Genomic DNA, 17190 nt, shown 5'->3' on the forward strand with positions numbered 1-17190 from the left:
CCGGGAGAGTTCGGGATGCCGGCTACCTTCATCCAGATCCTCCGAGACCTCTACAAGGACTGCACCACCACCATCCGTGCCACGGACGGAGAGACGGACGCCATCCCCATCCGCCGCGGCGTGAAGCAAGGATGCCCCCTCAGCCCCATCATTTTCAACTTGGCCATGGAACCGCTCATCCGAGCCATCTCCAGCGGCCCGACCGGCTTCGACCTGCACAGCAAGAAAATCAGCATTCTGGCCTACATGGACGATCTGGTCCTGGTCGCCGACAGCTCAGAAAGCCTCCAGCAAATGCTCGACATCACCAGCCAAGCCGCTGAGTGGATGGGCCTGCGTTTCAACCCCAAAAAGTGTGCCTCCCTCCATGTCGACGGTGGCACCAGGGCGCTGGTCCGTCCATCATGGTTCCTTATCCAGGGCGAGTCCATGACCTCCCTCGAAGAGGGAGAGATATACCAACACCTCGGCACACCCACAGGAGTCCGCATCCGGCAGACCCCCGAAGACACCATCACGGAGATCCTGCGAGACACGCCCAAATTGACTCCTCTCTGCTCATCTCCTGGCAAAATGCCCTCAACACCTTCCTGATCCCTCGCATTTCCTTCCTCCTCAGGGGATCGGCCGTGGCGAAGGTGCCCCTGAACAAGGCCGACAGCACCATCAGACAGCTGGTGAAGAAGTGGCTCCACCTTCCCCAGAGGGCGTGCACGGACATCATCTACATTTCCCACAGACAGGGCGGCGCCAACGTACCTCGGATGGGTGACCTGTGCGACATGGCGGTGATAACCCACGCCTTCCGCCTCCTGACGTGCCCGGACCCAACAGTGAGGAGCATTGCACAGGAGGCCGTACGGGGTGCGGTCAGGAAACGCATCGCCAGGGCCCCCTCCAAGCGGGACGTCGCCACTTACCTCAGCGGCTCCCTGGAGGCTGAGTTCGGGAGAGAGGTGGGAGACCTGTCCTCTCTCTGGTCCCGCGCCCGCAACGCCTCGAGACGTCTGGGTAAGAGGATCGGCTGCTGCTGGAAGTGGTGCGAGGCGCGCCGGGAGCTGGGAATACTAGTGCCACGTGTAAAGGTCCTGGACCACATCATTGTCACCCCGACCGCCAGAGCCATGCTAGAAAGGTCCCTGAAAGACGCCATCCGCTGCCACTATGCCGAGAACCTCAAGCGGAAGCTGGACCAGGGCAAGGTGTTCAAGGTGTCCAGCAAGTGGGACGCCAGTAACCACTTCCTCCCCGGGGCAGCTTCACCAGGTTCGCCGACTGGCGGTTCATCCACAGGGCCCGACTCAACTGCGTTCCCCTCAACGGAGCCATCCGCCACGGCAACCGGGACAAGCTCTGCAGGAAGTGCGGCTACGCGAATGAGACCCTGCCGCACGTCCTGTGTGGATGCAAGCAGCACTCCGGAGCCTGGCGGCACTGCCACAACGCCATCCAGAACTGGCTAGTGAAAGCCATCCCGCCGTCCCTGGGGAAGATCACCGTCGACTCCGCCATCCCCGGGACAGACAGCCGACTGCAACCCAACATCGTCGCGACGGACACAGAAAAGAAGAAGGTCCTCCTGGTAGACGTCACGGTGCCTTTCGAAAACCGGTCACCGGCCTTCCACGAGGCCCGAGCACGGAAGGAGTCGAAGTATGCCCTGCTGGCATAGACCCTGAGAGCCCAGGGCTACGAAGTCGAGGTACACGCCCTGATCGTGGGAGCCTTGGGCTCGTGGGACCCCCGCAACGAGCCGGTTCTGAGAGTGTGCGGGGTCGGTCGACGCTACACCCGGCTCATGAGACAGCTCATGGTGTCTGGCTGGAGAGTCTTGCCCGCATGCTTGGGGTTCAGCTGATCGCCATATTTGGGGTTGGGAAGGAATTTTCCTCCAGGGTAGATTGGCAGTGGCCCTGGAGGTTATTCGCCTTCCTCTGCAGCATAGGGCAGGGGTCACTTGCTGGAGGATTATCTGCTACTTGAAGTCTTTAAATCAGGATTTGGGGACTTCAACAGCTGAGTCAAGGGAGAGAATTATTTCAGGAGTGGGTGGGTCAGCTTTTGTGGCCTGCATTTTGTGGGAGGTCAGACTAGATGATCATAATGGTCCCTTCTGATCTTAAGTTCTATGATTCTATCACCATCAGGTGGTCCAGAGACATTTATACCGAACACATCACCGGACACCGCCAATACCACACCGAGTAATCAAGACAGTCGACCAGGGAAATTACCCACTTCCTTCCCTGACGGACCCAGGGACACACCCCACCCATGTACCTATCTGCTCCACTGATACTGACTTGGACTCCTTATTCATTCCATGGGTGGCATACCCGAGCCCACTTATCCACTGACACTTTAAAAACCCTTGCACCCCAATCTGGGTCTATGGCGGTTATGCGATATGTATGTATCTTTTCATCTTTGCAAACGATATCTGTAACCCCCATAACCCAAGCCTGACCCCAGATGTACAGTACCTTCCCTCTCAACCCAGGGGCGGCTCCAGGCCCCAGCACGCCAAGCGCGTGCTTGGGGCGGCATGCCACAGGGGGCGCTCTGCCGGTCGCCGGGAGGGCGGCAGGCGGCTCCGGTGGACCTCCCGCAGGCGTGCCTGCGGAGGGTCCGCTGGTCCCGCGGCTTCAGTGGAGCATCCTCAGGCGTGCCTGCGGGAGGTCCACCGGAGCCGCAGGACCGGCGACCAGCAGAGCACCCTCCCCCCCGCGGCGTGCCGCCGTGCTTGGGGCGGCGAAATTGCTAGAGCCGCCCCTGTCTCAACCTGTGTATATTTCATTTCAAACATTTACTTTAATGATCTTACCAATTCAATCCATCCCTGCCTTCGATGGGCTAGAAATGCCCAGCTGGACTAGTGACAAATATTTCCAGAGTCAGTGAACTCTTCTAAGGGTGTGAAAGGGAAAAAAATAAGTGGATCCCTTTGAATAAGCGTCCGAATTATTGCAAGCACATCTAGACCAGGGATCGGCAACATTTGGCACGCAGCCCGCCAGGGTAAGCCCTCTGGCGGGCCGGGCCGGTTTGTTTATTTGCTGCGTCTGCGGGTTCGGCTGATCATGGCTCCCAGTGGCCACGGTTCACCGCTCCAGGCCAATGGGGGCGGTGGGAAGCAGCACGGGTCGAGAGATGTGCTGGCCGCAGCTTCCTACAGCCCCCATTGGCCTGCAGCGGCGAACTGCAGCCCGTGGGAGCTGCAATTAGCCAAACCTGCGGATGCGGCAGGTAAATAAACCGCCCCGCCAGGGGGCTTATCCTGGTGGGCCGCGTGCCAAACATTGCCGATCCCTAATCTAGACCCTCAGAAGCGACCCCAGCGCTGGCTTTTAACCTGCACGCTCAGCTGAAATCCCTGGAGAGCTGTGATTAAAAACAATCAGTGGCACAGCATGCAGGCTCGTGCTCTTGAGTGTTGGCTCTTTTAGCTCTATGGGACAGCCGGGACCAACTGCATCTAGCAGACGTGTGTGTAACACCTGCTGCGCCTGGAAACCCCTCTTTTGCACAGGCCAGCAGGTACGGAGTGAGTAAGTAGCACAAAAGAAGTTACTTGTCCGGACCCATGTGATTTTCATTAAGTGATTGTGCCCCGAAGCTTCAAGCAGGGTGTACAGAGGCTGGACAGGGGCGTTGTGCCAGGCGCTGTACAGAGATGTAATAAATGACAGATCCTGCCCCAAAGCCCTGATAGTCTAAAAGACAAAGCATATCAGGAGGCTCAGACAGGCTGGAGGTGGTGGAGACGGTAATAAAATTAATAGAAGGTGCCTAATTCTTAGCCAATCGAGGGCAGAGACCACGATTTGTCACCTGGCTGGCCATAACAGGGTACAGTTTTCTGGGCCGTGTGTGCAAACAGCTGGGCCACGCTGGAGTTGAATTGCTGAAGCCTGACTGATGATGTAAATGATCAGATCAGACAAGCTGCACTGACCGCACAGCTCCCTGCCAGCTACAGTTACATGAAGGTCCTGAGCCTGATTCTCCCTTCATTCGCACCCTTGTCAGTCCATAACTTCTGTGGCATTGCTCCTGATTTACCCCGAGGCAGCGGAGAGGGGGAGCCAGACCCTCTTGGCAGGTTTTGGGCTCTAGGAATAAAGGCCCGGGTTTTGATGCCAGCTAACAGGCCGATCTGCAGAAGCTGCCAGCCCGGAGAAGAGCGCTTAGAATTGCTCAACTCTTCCTCCGCTTCTGCTTTGAAAATGCATCGCAGACGTTTCCGCAGCCTTGTACTGAGTACACGTTTTTGCAATCCAGGGCTGGCCAAATGGCAGCCCCCCGCCCCCTACATGCCAAGTTCTAAGCGGTGCAGGCTGCCTCTTGTTTCCTAACAAATCAGAAAACAGTTTTATGCAAGAGCTAAGCTTTGGGAACCGGTGTGGCAAGAACAGACTTTTGTAACCGCTTTACTTGGGTGTTAGCAAATTGCTCAGGGAAAGGGCCGTCTCACGTGGCCAGAGAGCTAAGATGAAAGAAGCAGAATGAAGAGTAGAATTGGGATAAACAGAAAAGAAAATATATAGAATGATTCTTTGTAGCAATCCCCAAAACCACGGTCAAGGCCTCATTGTGCTAAGTGGGGCACAAACCCAGAGTAAATCTTTTCCCCAAGGAGCAGACACTCTAAATAGACAAGACAAAGGCTGATGGGGGAAACAGAGGCAGAGAGAAGTGAAATGACTTCGGAAGTCACAAAGCAGGTCAGTAGCTGAGCCAGGAACAGAAACCAGCTCTCCCAAGTTCCCACCTGTAGTGAGGCAGTGTGGTTCCCCGCCATCCCGGAGAGAGACGAGTCCCTCCAGACACCAGAGAGGGCAGAGCCAGGGAGCTCTGAGCCCACCCCCCAGGGGGTCAGGCGTTGCCCCGGAAGTATAAAGGCCCGACCTTATAAAATCACGAGTGGTGTGGAGAAAGTGAGTAAGGAAAAGTTATTTACTTGTTCCCATAATATAAGAACTAGGGGCCACCGAATGAAATTAATGGGCAGCAGGTTTAAAACAAATAAAAGGAAGTTCTTCTTCACACAGCGCACAGTCAACCTGTGGAACTCCTTGCCTGAGGAGGTTGTGAAGGCCAGGACTATACCAGGGTTTAAAAGAGAACTGGATACATTCATGGAGGTTAAGTCCATTAATGGCTATTAGCCAGGATGGGTAAGAATGGTGTCCCTAGCCTCTGTTTGTCAGAGGGTGGAGATGGACGGCAGGGGAGAGATCACTTGAGCATTGCCTGTTAGGTTCACTCCCTCTGGGGCACCTGGCACTGGCCCCTGTCAGCAGACAGGACACGGGGCTGGATGGACCTTTGGTCTGACCCAGTCTGGCCGTTCTTATGTTCTGATGACCTCAGAGCTCATTGAGAGAGCCACTGCGGGGAAGCCCAGACACCTCCAGCGGAGCTCGCGATTGGGAAAGCCCAGCGGCCTGCAGGAAACCCGAGGACTGGACCAACCTGCCCCGCGCCAGCGACCAGGAGGAGCTGCCGACTCTACCCCTCGCCAGCTCTCCCCAGGGGCCCATGGTGCTGGGCCCCTGAGGACACCGCCCCGACCCAGGTACCTCCAGAGGGGGAGTCCGGAAGTAGCCTGTGGGCAGCCGACCCTAGTCTGGCTGCAGCAGGGCCAGAGCCCATGTCAGTGTGTTGGGACCAGGATCCCCACTGACGCAGCAGCGGGTCGTCGGGCCCCGGGCTGGGACGCCGTGGAGTGGGAGGGCCTGCGTCCCCCCCTGCCACCCACCTCCCGGGTGCCCGTCTCCCCCTCTCCCCGGCCCTTTGGGACCTAGGGCCTGGACCTACTGTTTATATTGTTGCTGCTCAGATCCTGCCGCCCCAGGGAGAGACGAGCCCCGGCTACCCTCTCTACGCCACCCAGTGGCCTGCCCAGCATGTGTCAGACACATGTCAAGTAACAGAGCTGTGTGTACAGGACAGCCACAGTCACAGGCTCATGTCTCCAAATGAAAGTTAACTGAGGTCTGGGCCAGACCTGGGCTTTACATCGGTACAGTTACCTCTCTGCGGGGTGTGGAAAATGCCATCCTATGGCCCCCCACCCCCCCGATGCAAACAGCACTAGGTCAACATAAGAATTCCTCCGCTGGCCTAGCTAACGCCTCTAAGGTTTAGTGTTGGCAGCGTTGCTGTAGCTGTGTCAGTCTCAGGATACTAGAGAGACAAAGTGTGTGAGGTGATATCTTTTATTGGACCAACGCTGGTGGGTGAGAGAGACAGGGCCGGCTCCAGGGTTTTTGCCACCCCAAGCGGCGAAGAAAAAAAAAAAAGCCGCGATCGCGATTGGCGGCAATTCGCCGCTTTCGTCTTTGGGGGCAATTCAGCGGCAGGTCCTTCCCTCCGAGAGGGACCTGCCGCCGAATTGCCACTGAAGAGCCCGACGTGCCACCCCTTCCCCTTGGCCGCCCCAAGCACCTGCTTGCTGGGCTGGTGCCTGGAGCCGGCCCTGGAGAGAGACAAGCTTTTCTTCAGGGCTGGGCAACGTACTCAGAGTGTCACAGCTAAATACAAGGCAGCACAGGCCGGCTCGTCCAATACAAGATATCAACTCAGACCAACTTCTCTCCTTCGTACACTGACACCTTCCAGCCACCACCTTCTTCTCCTTCTAGTTTAACACGGATATTGTGGTAGCCCCAAAAGCTGCAATGAAGTTGTGCCCTGTTGTGCTAAGTGGTTCACCAACATAAAATAAATTGAGTATAAAATGCTCCCATGCAGGTCTGGTGGCATTTTACTTGCCCTCCGGTGGGGGGCCTGACCCAAAGCCTATGGGAGTATGTCAGCTGGGTCCGTGTGGCTTTGGTTCAAGCTCTGTACGTCCATGGAAGGTGCAAGCCAGGGGAAAATCAGCTTAGCGCTGTGTGCTTGGTATTTCCAAAGGGCTGGGCGCAGTTCTGCTTTATGCCTAGCAGTATACTGATTCTGCTGGCCTTTCGGTGTCAGCTATTTTCACCCATTCATAACATTCAAGATTCTGTGAGGGACCAGACATTTATACCAGAATATCCAGTGGTATAATAGGTAATGGGAACCAAAGCGCTTTGGAAGGAAGATTAAACCTCCTGCTTCAGAGTTTAAATAAATCTCTGTTGGGGTTAGGAGGAGATGTTCCCTAGAGAGGCAGATTAGCTCAGATCTGTAGGGCTTTTTACACCTTTCTATGAGGCAGCTGGTACTGGCCACTGTCCGAGTCAGGACATTAGGCTAGATGGACCTAGGGTCTTATCCAGTCTGGCAGTTCCTGTTTTATAAAAGCTTTACTTTTTTGGGCTTAAATGTTCCCTCCTCGGTCACTTCCTCTGTAGGGGGGTTGTTTTTTAAAGTTTACTTGCAAAGTTTTAAGAGGTTTAAAAACAATCTTTTTCCAGTGAACCCAAAGATTCTCCCCACCGTCCTTCTCCTGGGGATCTACGCAACGCCGGCCGCAGTGCGTGAGCAGGCCTGAACGCTGACGGTGCGCTGTGCTGAGTTGGAACCGGCGTGCTTTCTACAGACACCCTTCTGAACTTTTGCAGACGCGCAATTGATCACGTGCAACAGGAGTTTCTGTTAAACCAGGGTTCTGCTCTGAAAGGGGGCTATGTAATAACTGCATCGTCTTCCTCAACTGGGCTGCTCCGGGAGGTGTATTTGAAATCGGACGCGCTGGCTGTTAGGGACGGATGTCTGGTTTTCCATCCCCGTTAGCTCCGGGGAGGCACCAGAGCTTTGGAGAGGGAGCTGGGGGCTCTTTCGCCATGTGCATCACCAGCAGAATTGTTTACAAAGTTCCAATAAACGGCGGGGGGAGTGTGAGAAGGAAAGAACTCGCTTTGGCTCTCGTGGCATGATCCTCCCCTGCCTTGGCCCCCGGGTGAGTCATTTACACCCAGGGCCGCCCGGGGGGGAGGGCAAGTGGGGCAATTTGCCCTGGGGCCCGCAGGGGCCCCCAGGAGAGTTTTTTGGGGCCCCTGGAGCAGGGTCCTTCACTCACTCCGGGGGCCCTGGAAAACTCTCCCGGGGCCCGGGACCCCGGAGCTTCTTCCGCTCCAGGTCTTCGGCGGCAATTGGGCGGCGGGGGGCCCCCACCACGGGTCTTCAGGGCACTCCGGCAGCGGGTCCCGGAGCATAAGGACCCCCCGCCGCCGAATTACCGCCGAAGCGGGGGCCCCCCGCCGCCGAAGATCCCAGGCCCCCTGAATCCTCTGAGCGGCCCTGTTTACACCTGCACAAAATGCTCCCGAGTCAGAATCCTCACTTCCACCAGCAGCTGCGTTTTACGCCCACTTGGCCCAGGTGCAGATGGTTCCGGGGGAGTGAGCTGCTCCAATCCCTGAGGGGCTTGCAGGGCTGGTAGTCAGAGCCCTCCCTGCCCACGTCTTCCACGTAAACAGGGCACGTTTGATCTGGAGTCAGAGAGACGATAAACCCAGAGCCCCCCGGTGCCTTTTTCAGGGTGGTTACGCCCCTGAGGCTCAGTCCTGCACTCACTGAAGCCAGTGGGCGTTTTGTCATAGGGCGTGACAGACAGCGGCGGCTCTAGACATTTCGCCACCCCAAGCACGGCAGCACGCTGCAGGGGGCGCTCTGCCGGTCGCCGGTCCCGCGGCTCCGGTGGACCTCCCGCAAGTGTACCGGGAGGTCCACCGGAGCCGCCTGCCGCCCTCCCGGCGACTGGCAGAGCGCCCCCCGCGGCCTGCCGCCCCAAGCACGCGCTTGGCGTGCTGGGGCCTGGAGTCGCCCCTGGTGACAGAGCCCCTAAGACAGATGCATTTGGGACAGGCCAGCTGTGCTGCTGTTTGGTTGCCGGCCTTACCTCCTTCTTCAGGAGCTGGGTTCGTACGGAAGCTGTCACGTAGATACCCCACACACTGTGAGCAAGGGGGCTGTGTCTCCCCCGCATGCCCTTCTCAGGAGCTAAGGTAACTCTGTTGAGGAGGGGGTGAGGGAACGGCCAGGAAGGAAGCGTCGCTTTAAGAACCATGGCTAGGTTTGGAAAGAGGCTGGTTAATTTGATCTTTGTAGATAAGGGGCTAAAATAAGGGTAAATAAATCTCATGCTTCAGGGCATAAGCAAATTGCTGCAGAGGCCAGGAAGGAATCCCCGCTCCGCTGGCTAGGGTGGATTCTGGGGCGGGCTTCACCACTCTGAAGCATGGGGATAATAAATTCTATGTTCCAAAGGGAGCAAGCATATTTCTTGGCCACTCCCCTCTCAAGCCGGACTAGAGCTGTGTGTCGTAGAGAAGGCAGCCCTGCCTTGTTGTAGGGTGCCTGGGAACGTCATGGGGATATTTAGTATTCTGCATGCATTGTCTTCAGACTGCTGCAGGGGTCATGGATAGGGCAGATCTCTGCTTGTTTCTGGGGGAAGCAGCCAAACACAGATCTGTGGTTGCTGTCAGGGAAAAGGGGGTGAACGAAGACCAAAAGATGCGGCAGCTGCCGGAGGTGCTCCGCATGGTCCGGGAGCTGCTCCTGTAGCAAGGCTAACAGGGAGCAGGTTAGATCTGCAAGGGGAGCCTTAAGAATGTGGGTAGCAGCTGTGCCCATGGTTACAGGGCTGGCGGCATCTCTGTCCTCTGCCTGATGTGCCAGGCCTCATGCCCTTACCTCTCCTGGGGTGGAATCATGTGATTCTCCCACTTTTAGCCTATAGCACCCTGAGATTGACCCGTGTCTACCCCAAAAGCTCCGTCTGGGCTCAGAACCTGCCTTTCTTCCCTTCAGGAGCCTGTGATTGTGAGGGAATTCACAGTACCAGATGGCCTTGTGCAACCAAAGTACCATTTAACCTTAACTGGAGGAACATAACATAAGAGGAAAAGGATTTTAAATCAACAAACAGTCTGTCTGATGTAAAGCCCTACCACCCTGCGATGCGGCCCCTGGCAGGCCTACCTACTCCAGACATCCCCAGCATTGTCTGTCCATCTGGTCAGCTTCTCAGCAACTGCTCCACTGGCCTCTGGACCAAGAGGGACCTTTTAATTCTTTGCAGTCCTTCTGCGCTGCTGGCACCCAGCCTTGCAGGGCTGGCTCCAGGCGCCAACTTAGCAAGCAGGTGCTTGGGGCGGCCACTCTGGAGGGGGGCGGCACGTCCGGCTATTTGGCGGCAAGTCGGCAGAGGACCCCTCACTCCCACTTGGAGTGAAGGACCTCCCGCCGAAGTGCCGCAGATTGTGATTGTGTCTTTTTTGGGCGGAGAGGTGGGGAGAGGGCTGCTTGGGGCGGCAAAAACCCTGGAGCCGGCCCTGCAGCCTTGGCATATGATCTCTGTGACCAGGGCTGAGCCCGGAGGTAGGATCTTTACAGCAAGGAGCTCAGGCATTGCCTCTGTCACCTTGAACTGTTTACCAGGAGGGAGCTTATCTTGAGCTACTGTTTAACTTCCTGCTTGTTTTTCCCAAGAGATGGCTACTACACTGAACCAAGGTAGTCATACAGGACCCATCCTATAACCAGATCACAGACAGTGTCCGCAATTATTTCAGAGCAGCACCCCGTCTGCCACAGCCCGGCTGAGCCACCACAGCAGTGGGATCAAATGCTTTTTAAATAATAAAAACGTGCTGCTGGGGAACGTAGTATATAATGGGATGTAGCCTGCCAATGTATTCCAGCCGCAGGGCAGTGCTGTGAGCGCTTGTGCTGCCACCTTAAGGCAGCTCCGTGGGGCTACACTTTTGTGTACGTGTAAGTGCTTGTGAAATACTTGTTCAAAGGCTTGTGCACAGGAGCTGAGCAGTAGCACTGAGTGGGTCCAGCTGAGCTCAGGGAACCCGTGTGCTAGGCACGGTACATAACACTTTGTGAGAGAAAGGACTTACCCCAAGGGACTTACAATCTAGGCAGACAAAGGGTGGGAGCAAGGGAGTATTGTTGGCCCCATTTCACAGAGGAGAACTGAGGCCCAGAGACGGTAAATGACTTGCCCAAAATGAGCCAGGGGCGTGGTGGCAGAGGCAGAAATTAAACCCAGCTCTCTGGAGAGCCGGTCCTGTGCCATAGCCACAAGGCTATCTGCCCGCTTCAGTCTCCTCCCTCAATCCCCTGCTGCTGCCTACCATCCCACCCTCGCACCCCCTCAGCTTCCCAGGAGGATGCAGTGAGAGTGAAAGGGGCCCACAACAGCATCACCCCGGGTGCCTGCTGGGTTCTTCTGACACGGCCCTGGGGCGACAGTGGAGTACAGCTCAGGGGAGGCGGCGCTGGCTTGAGGGGACCTGACCTTCCTCTCCAGTGACCCTGGCATCGCACCTGCGCCCGTGGTGGGCTGCTGCTTGTAGAAAGCCCAGCACAGGGTAAGTGTCCACACACGGCCACTTTCCTGGGGGCTCTCAGGCTGCCAGGGCGGCCCTCAGAGGGGCTGGGGCCGGTCCAAGGCTACTCAGCTTCAGCACAGCCCTGGGGGAGCTGCTGCCGGGGAAGAGGGGTGAGCGTCTCTGGGCCTCGCGTTAACGATGCCCTTCCCAGGCAGAGCTCCTAGAGCACGGACCCCATGGGCCTGCCTTGCGGGGGGAGGAGTCACTCTTTCTCTCTCACACACAGACAGGAGTTTTCAGGCCGGTGGCCAGGCAAGAGTTAAGGCGGGTTACCTTGGGCTCTGGGTCCTGGCCCCAGTGAATGCATGAGCAGCAGGTGCCATGGGAGGGCAGAGCCGCTCTGGGTCATTGGCCCTGGGGAAGGGGCCTTCCAGTGCCTGTGTGCCGGCCGGCTGGCATGCCCAGGGGACACGGCCCGGGGCTGAGGAGCGAAGCGGGGATGGATTCTGAGCCAGTCTGGCCGTCGCTAGCCCTCCCCTTCTGAGCCAGGCAAAACACGCTGCCCTTCGCCCGCTCTCCTACTGCAACGGGCTGGGCTGCCCGGCGGTGCCAGGCGCCTCCCGGGAGCCGCATGGAGACGGCGCCGGGAGCCGGGTGCCCATAGCAAAGCGTGGTACCCCCAGCCCTACCGCCCAGGGACTCCCCTGCTGGGAACCAGCCAGGAGGCCTTGAGGTCACCCAGCACAGCCACCCCGGGCCTTGGGCCTTACCCTCTGCTGCCTGGCACTCCTTGAAAGCAGAACCGTTTTTTTAAAACTTCCTTTTCTGCTCTTTGTACGGGTTCAGGGAGCCTGCCTTCCTCTTCCGCGGAGCCCACGGTGACAGCCTTGGTCTCTCTTTGGACACCGAGAGAAGTTACGGGGAGTGAAGAGGTTAAAGTCTAATTACCGTTCTGTGAGCGATCGCTAATGACAAAGGGTACCTAGTAATCCCCCCCGCCTCCCCCCCACACACACAAAGGGTACCTAGTAATCCCCCCCACCTCCCCCCCCACACACAAAGGAGCCTAAGTAATGTACAAGGAGGCCATGTCCACCCCTACTCTGTTGGTGGGAGAGGTCAAGTGGAAGCAGCTTCTGGATGCCTCAATGGATTGTGTGTTTCAGGTGGTGGGGGGCAGCGGATGCAGCTCACAGAACTCTGGCCTCCTACAGGAGCTGCTCTGTGTCCAGGTACCTAGTGTGGTGTATTGAAAACCGTGTCAAAATTGTACGCTATCACTTTACATGCTCAGCGGGGTTGCCTGGTCCTCCTTGCAGGCCAGGGGCTCTGTAGGGAAGCTAGCAGAGTCAGTCTGCAAAGAGCCAGCCTAGAGCAAGGTGGGATGAGTTGTGCCTCGCTGGTTTAGGGAGCAGCCTGCTTTGTCTCTTCCTGTATTTGGTTCTCGCGTGTTAAGTTTCTGTATTCTAAGAAATTAAAGTCGTGCGACGTTGCAACTTCCAACAAGAGTATTTAATATTTTTATCTATTTTCTCTGTTTGTAAGTGGTGAACATAACACCTATGTGGCCTCTATCACTGTATAATGTGTGTGTGTGTGTGTGTGTGTGTGTGTGTGTGTGTGTGTGTGTGTGTGTGTGTGTGTGTGTGTGTGTGTGTGTGTGTGTGTGTGTGTGTGTGTGTGTGTGTGTGTGTGTGTGTGTGTGTAAGAGAGAGAGAGAGAGAGAAACAGGGCCGGCTCTAGGTTTTTTGCTGCCCCAGAGAAAAAAAATGTGGCTGCCCCCAAGCTCTGGGCTTGCCCTCTCCCACCAGTGCTCTCTGCCACCCCAACCCTGGGCTCCCCCCCAAATGTGACCTCCTTGTTCACCACAGCAATCCCCGTTGACACTTGCAGTGGGGCTCAAACCGTTTCTCCTATTTTTATTTCACTTTAGTATAAATCTCACACACCCCCGTCCCCCGCAGCCCCATCTTTAGTGCTCCCAGTGCACATGGAAGGCACAGGGACTAACCCCTCAAACCTTGTACCCGGCAAGGGCTGGGGATCTAGTAAAGAGGGTTCAGGCAGAGGAGCGGGTGTGGGGGTGCTGAGGGCTCTACACTGGCAGAGAAGCGGGGTGTGATGTGCTCACGGAGGAGGAGGGAGGAGGAGAGGGGGTATCAGGAGGGTTGCAGGAGAAGAGGTGCAGGGGAAGGGGGAGGTGCGGGAGGACAGGGCTGGGGGAGGGTACAAGGGGAGAGGTGTGGGGGAAGGGAGAGTACAAGGGGAAGGGGTGCGGTGAAGGAGCGATGGGGGGAGGTACAAGTGGAGGGGCTGCGAGTGGGATGGGGGTGCCAGGGCTGAGAGGGGCAGGCGCTGACAGCTGCTTCCCCAGCCCCGTGCAGGCAGAGCCGAGAGGACAGACACTGACCCCCAGGTGCCCGAGCCACGGGGGTCCCCTGGCAGGGCAGGATCCCTCGCTGCCCCGCTCGGAGCTGGGCTCTGCCTCTCCCTGCCCAGAGCAGGCAGCGCAGGGCTGAGGCGGGGGAGGGGCGTGGCGGGCTGGGTCCGGGGGCAGGAGGGGGCAGCTCCCTGGCAGCTCCGGCTGCCCAGCCACTCGCCCTGTCAGTGCACGAGCCGGGATCCGCGCCCCCTGCCCAGCCCGGCGGCTCCCTGCACAGCCCACCCGGGCGGGGAAACACCGCGCCGCCCTGGGGAGACTCAGAGCAGCAGCAGCGGTGGCGGCAGCAGGATCCCTCCTCCCTCCCTGCATCCTGGGCCCCACTTCCCTCCCTCCCCAGCTCCTCACACCCAGGCTAGACTGCAGTTCAGGCTGCCCTGCCGCTGGAGAGCCAGAGCATCATTCCCCCGGAGCCGGGCCCCTCCCGCCGCCGCGGAGCCGGAGCGTCGTCCCCCCGGAGCCGGGCCCCTCCCGCCCCCGCGGAGCCGGAGCGTCGTCCCCCCGGAGCCGGGCCCCTCCCGCCCCCGCGGAGCCGGAGCGTCGTCCCCCCGGAGCCGGGCCCCTCCCGCCGCCGTGGAGCCGGAGCGTCGTCTCCCCGGGGCCGGGCCCCTGTTACCGCCGCCAAGCCGGAGCGTCGTCCCCCCGGAGCCGGGCCCCTCCTGCCCCCGCGGAGCCAGAGAGTCGTCCCCCGGAGCCGGGCCCCTCCCACTGCCGCGGAGCAGCAGCGTCGTCCCCCCGGAGCCGGGCCCCTCCCGCCGCCGGGGAGCCGGAGCGTCGTCCCCCCGGAGCCAGGCCCCTCCCGCCCCCGCGGAGCCGGAGCGTCGTCCCCCCGGAGCCGGGCCCCTCCCGCCGCCGTGGAGCCGGAGCGTCGTCCCCCGGAGCCAGGCCCCTCCCGCCACCACGGAGCAGCAGCGTCGTCCCCCCGGAGCCGGGCCCCTCCTGCCCCCGCGGAGCAGCAGCGTCGTCCCCCCGGAGCCGGGCCCCTCCCGCCGCCGCAGCCCGGGCTCAGCTCCGGGGATGATGCTCGGGCTCCGCAGCGGCAGGGCAGCCAGAGCATCCGACGAAGTGGGGATTCACCCACGAAAGCTCATGCTGCAAAACTTCTGTTAGTCTATAAGGTGCCACAGGATTCTTTGCTGCCAGTCCAGCCTGTGCAACTCAGGCTGCCGTGAGCGCCATCTCGTGTCTGAAGCCAGAACTGCAGGGTCAGTCCCAGCTCAGCCTCAGCTGACAGGGAACATCTCGATTCAGGGCCGGCTCCCGGCTTTGTGCGCCCCACCAAAAAAACAGAGGGGTGGGGATGGAGCGCCGCCCCTTGGAAAGTGCCACCCCACGCACATGCTTGGAGCGCTGGTGCCTAGAGCCAGCCCTAGTGACAAAGCTACTGTATGTGTGTACCGTCCTGCACCTGGCTCATAGTGACAAAGCTACGTTAAAGAGATGGGTTTTGCCTTTGGGTCTGATCACAGTGATTCTTGTGGCAGTCAGTCCCATAACTGTTGTTCGTATCACCGCAGCACCAAGATGCTCCAGCCCAAATCAGGGCTCTGGGGGGAAAGGCACCGTACAGACACACAGCGAGAGACAGTCCCTGCTGCAAGAAGCTTACAATCTCTAGGGAGAAGCCAGGCTCCCCTGGCCTCCCAGTGCTGGGGACCCCCCTCCCCTGGCCTGTATTCCCAATGGCACCCACCCAGAGATACTGACCTTAGGTTTTGCCGGTGGGTGCCCCACCCAGGCCTCAACCCCTCGCCAGAGGCCCCACCATCACTCCACCTCTTCCCACCCCCACTCGGCCCCCTCCCTCAAGACCTGCTCCCCTGAGCGCCTCCCGCCCGCCCACCTCCTCCTTCCTGCCCTCTCCTGCCTTAAGGGCAGAGAGGCGCGAGTGGCGGGCCAGTCCCTCTCCACAGCTGATCGACGGCGCAGCCATTGAAGAGCTGATGGCGGCGCAGGGCCAGCCGCTGAACAGCTGATTGGCAGCCACCCCCAGAGCCACCAGAGCTGTAGCCCTGGCCAGCCCCCTGAGTGCTGGGCACCCCCTAATATTTCTGTGCAGGTGCTTGAGCCCATGAGCACCCATGGAGTGGGAACCAATAGACTCACCTCCCCAGGGTCTGTGCGACGGGCATTAGGTCGTGGGGTAGGGAGGATCTGCCCCAGAGCTGGTAGGGCAGCAGCTGCTCATTGGCCCATGGGCAGAGGGGGGGGCACTGACTGAACTGGGCACTAGAGAAGCTTCCTTCCTCTGAAGGAGCAGGGCCTGGCTGGCACCACGGCAGGTCGGCCACCAACGCAGATGGGCCACTGGCCTGCCTCGGTTTGGAGCCAACTGATGTCACTGCTTACCCCGTGGGAGGGGCTGCCGTTTAACAACACGAGGTGTCCCTGGTCTCATCTCTCCCACCCTCCCCAGAGCCCTGTCGCACAGGGGGCGGAACAGACATTAATGGGGCCTTATCGGCCATTTGTTTAAAGTCTCTGAGTCCTGCCATTAGGCCGACATTTTCCACTGTGCCCAGGAATTTTGGCTCTCTTAGTTCATAGGGTCCCCTCCTGACACATGCAGGGCCTGGGCTCCCGAAGGGCTGAGCGGGAGGAGGGGGCTGCTCAGGAATCTCAGACAGTCAGGTTCTAGGTGTCGCAAGTGGGGAACATGGAAACTGAAACAGCCAAAATCCACGGTCACTATGGAAATTTTTTTCCTTAATTTCTCCATGGCTGTGGGGCCACGTGCCCTGTCCTCTAGCTCTGACCTTTAACCCCACGACTGGAGAGCCACGATTTACAAAAGTGACTCATGAGTTTGGGTGTCCAACTCCAGACACCTTCGTGGTACGTGATATTCAGACACGTCTCAGCCCCCACACTTGGAATGGCTGGGCCCTGTAGGGCAGATAAAGTTGTGCCCCAAACTCACTAGTCAGTTTGGAAAATCTTGGCCTCTGGCTTTATCACACAGAACCATTCCCAGTGGTGCAGGAATCTCAATGCGCTTCATAGAATCATAGAAGATTAGGGTTGGAAGGGACCTCAGGAGGTATCTAGTCCAACCCCCTGCTCAAAGCAGGACCAATCCCCAGCTCAATCATCCCAGCCAGGGCTTTGTCAAGCCGGGCCTTAAAAACCTCTATGGATAGAAAGAACAGGAGGACTTGTGGCACCTTAGAGACTAAAAAATTTATTTGAGCATAAGCTTTCGTGGGCAACAGCCCACTTCATCGGTCACATAGAAATCCCCCCTCATTCTTCTCTTCTGCAAACTAAATAACCCCAGTTCCCTCAGCCTCTCCTTGTAAGTCATGTGCTCCAGCCCCCTGATCATTTTTGTTGCCCTCTGCTGGACTCTCTCCAATTTGTCCACATCCTTCTTGTAGTGTGGGGCCCAAAACTGGACGTAATACTCCAAATGAGGCCTCACCAATGCTGAATAGAGGGGAATGATCACTTCTCTCGATCGGCTGCCAA

The 17190-nt window shown here is 58.4% G+C and overlaps 1 protein-coding gene across 1 annotated transcript; it reads left to right on the plus strand.

Annotated features, from left to right (window-relative positions):
- Positions 1-591: 591 nt before the first annotated feature.
- LOC123364368 lies at positions 592-12793 on the plus strand. Its single transcript, XM_045006444.1, has 3 exons — positions 592-1702; positions 7407-7891; positions 9748-12793. Exon 1 carries the CDS (start codon positions 765-767, stop codon positions 1461-1463), a length of 699 nt encoding a protein of 232 aa, XP_044862379.1. The 5' UTR covers positions 592-764; the 3' UTR covers positions 1464-1702; positions 7407-7891; positions 9748-12793.
- The last annotated feature ends 4397 nt before the right edge of the window (positions 12794-17190 follow it).

This window comes from Mauremys mutica, chromosome 2 (genome assembly GCF_020497125.1).
Source record: "Mauremys mutica isolate MM-2020 ecotype Southern chromosome 2, ASM2049712v1, whole genome shotgun sequence".
Lineage (NCBI taxonomy): Eukaryota > Metazoa > Chordata > Testudines > Geoemydidae > Mauremys > Mauremys mutica.

Excerpts from the sequence above, each read along its gene's own strand:
- LOC123364368 (XM_045006444.1), top strand. The coding sequence starts at position 765 with ATGGGTGACCTGTGCGACATGGCGGTGATAACCCACGCCTTCCGCCTC.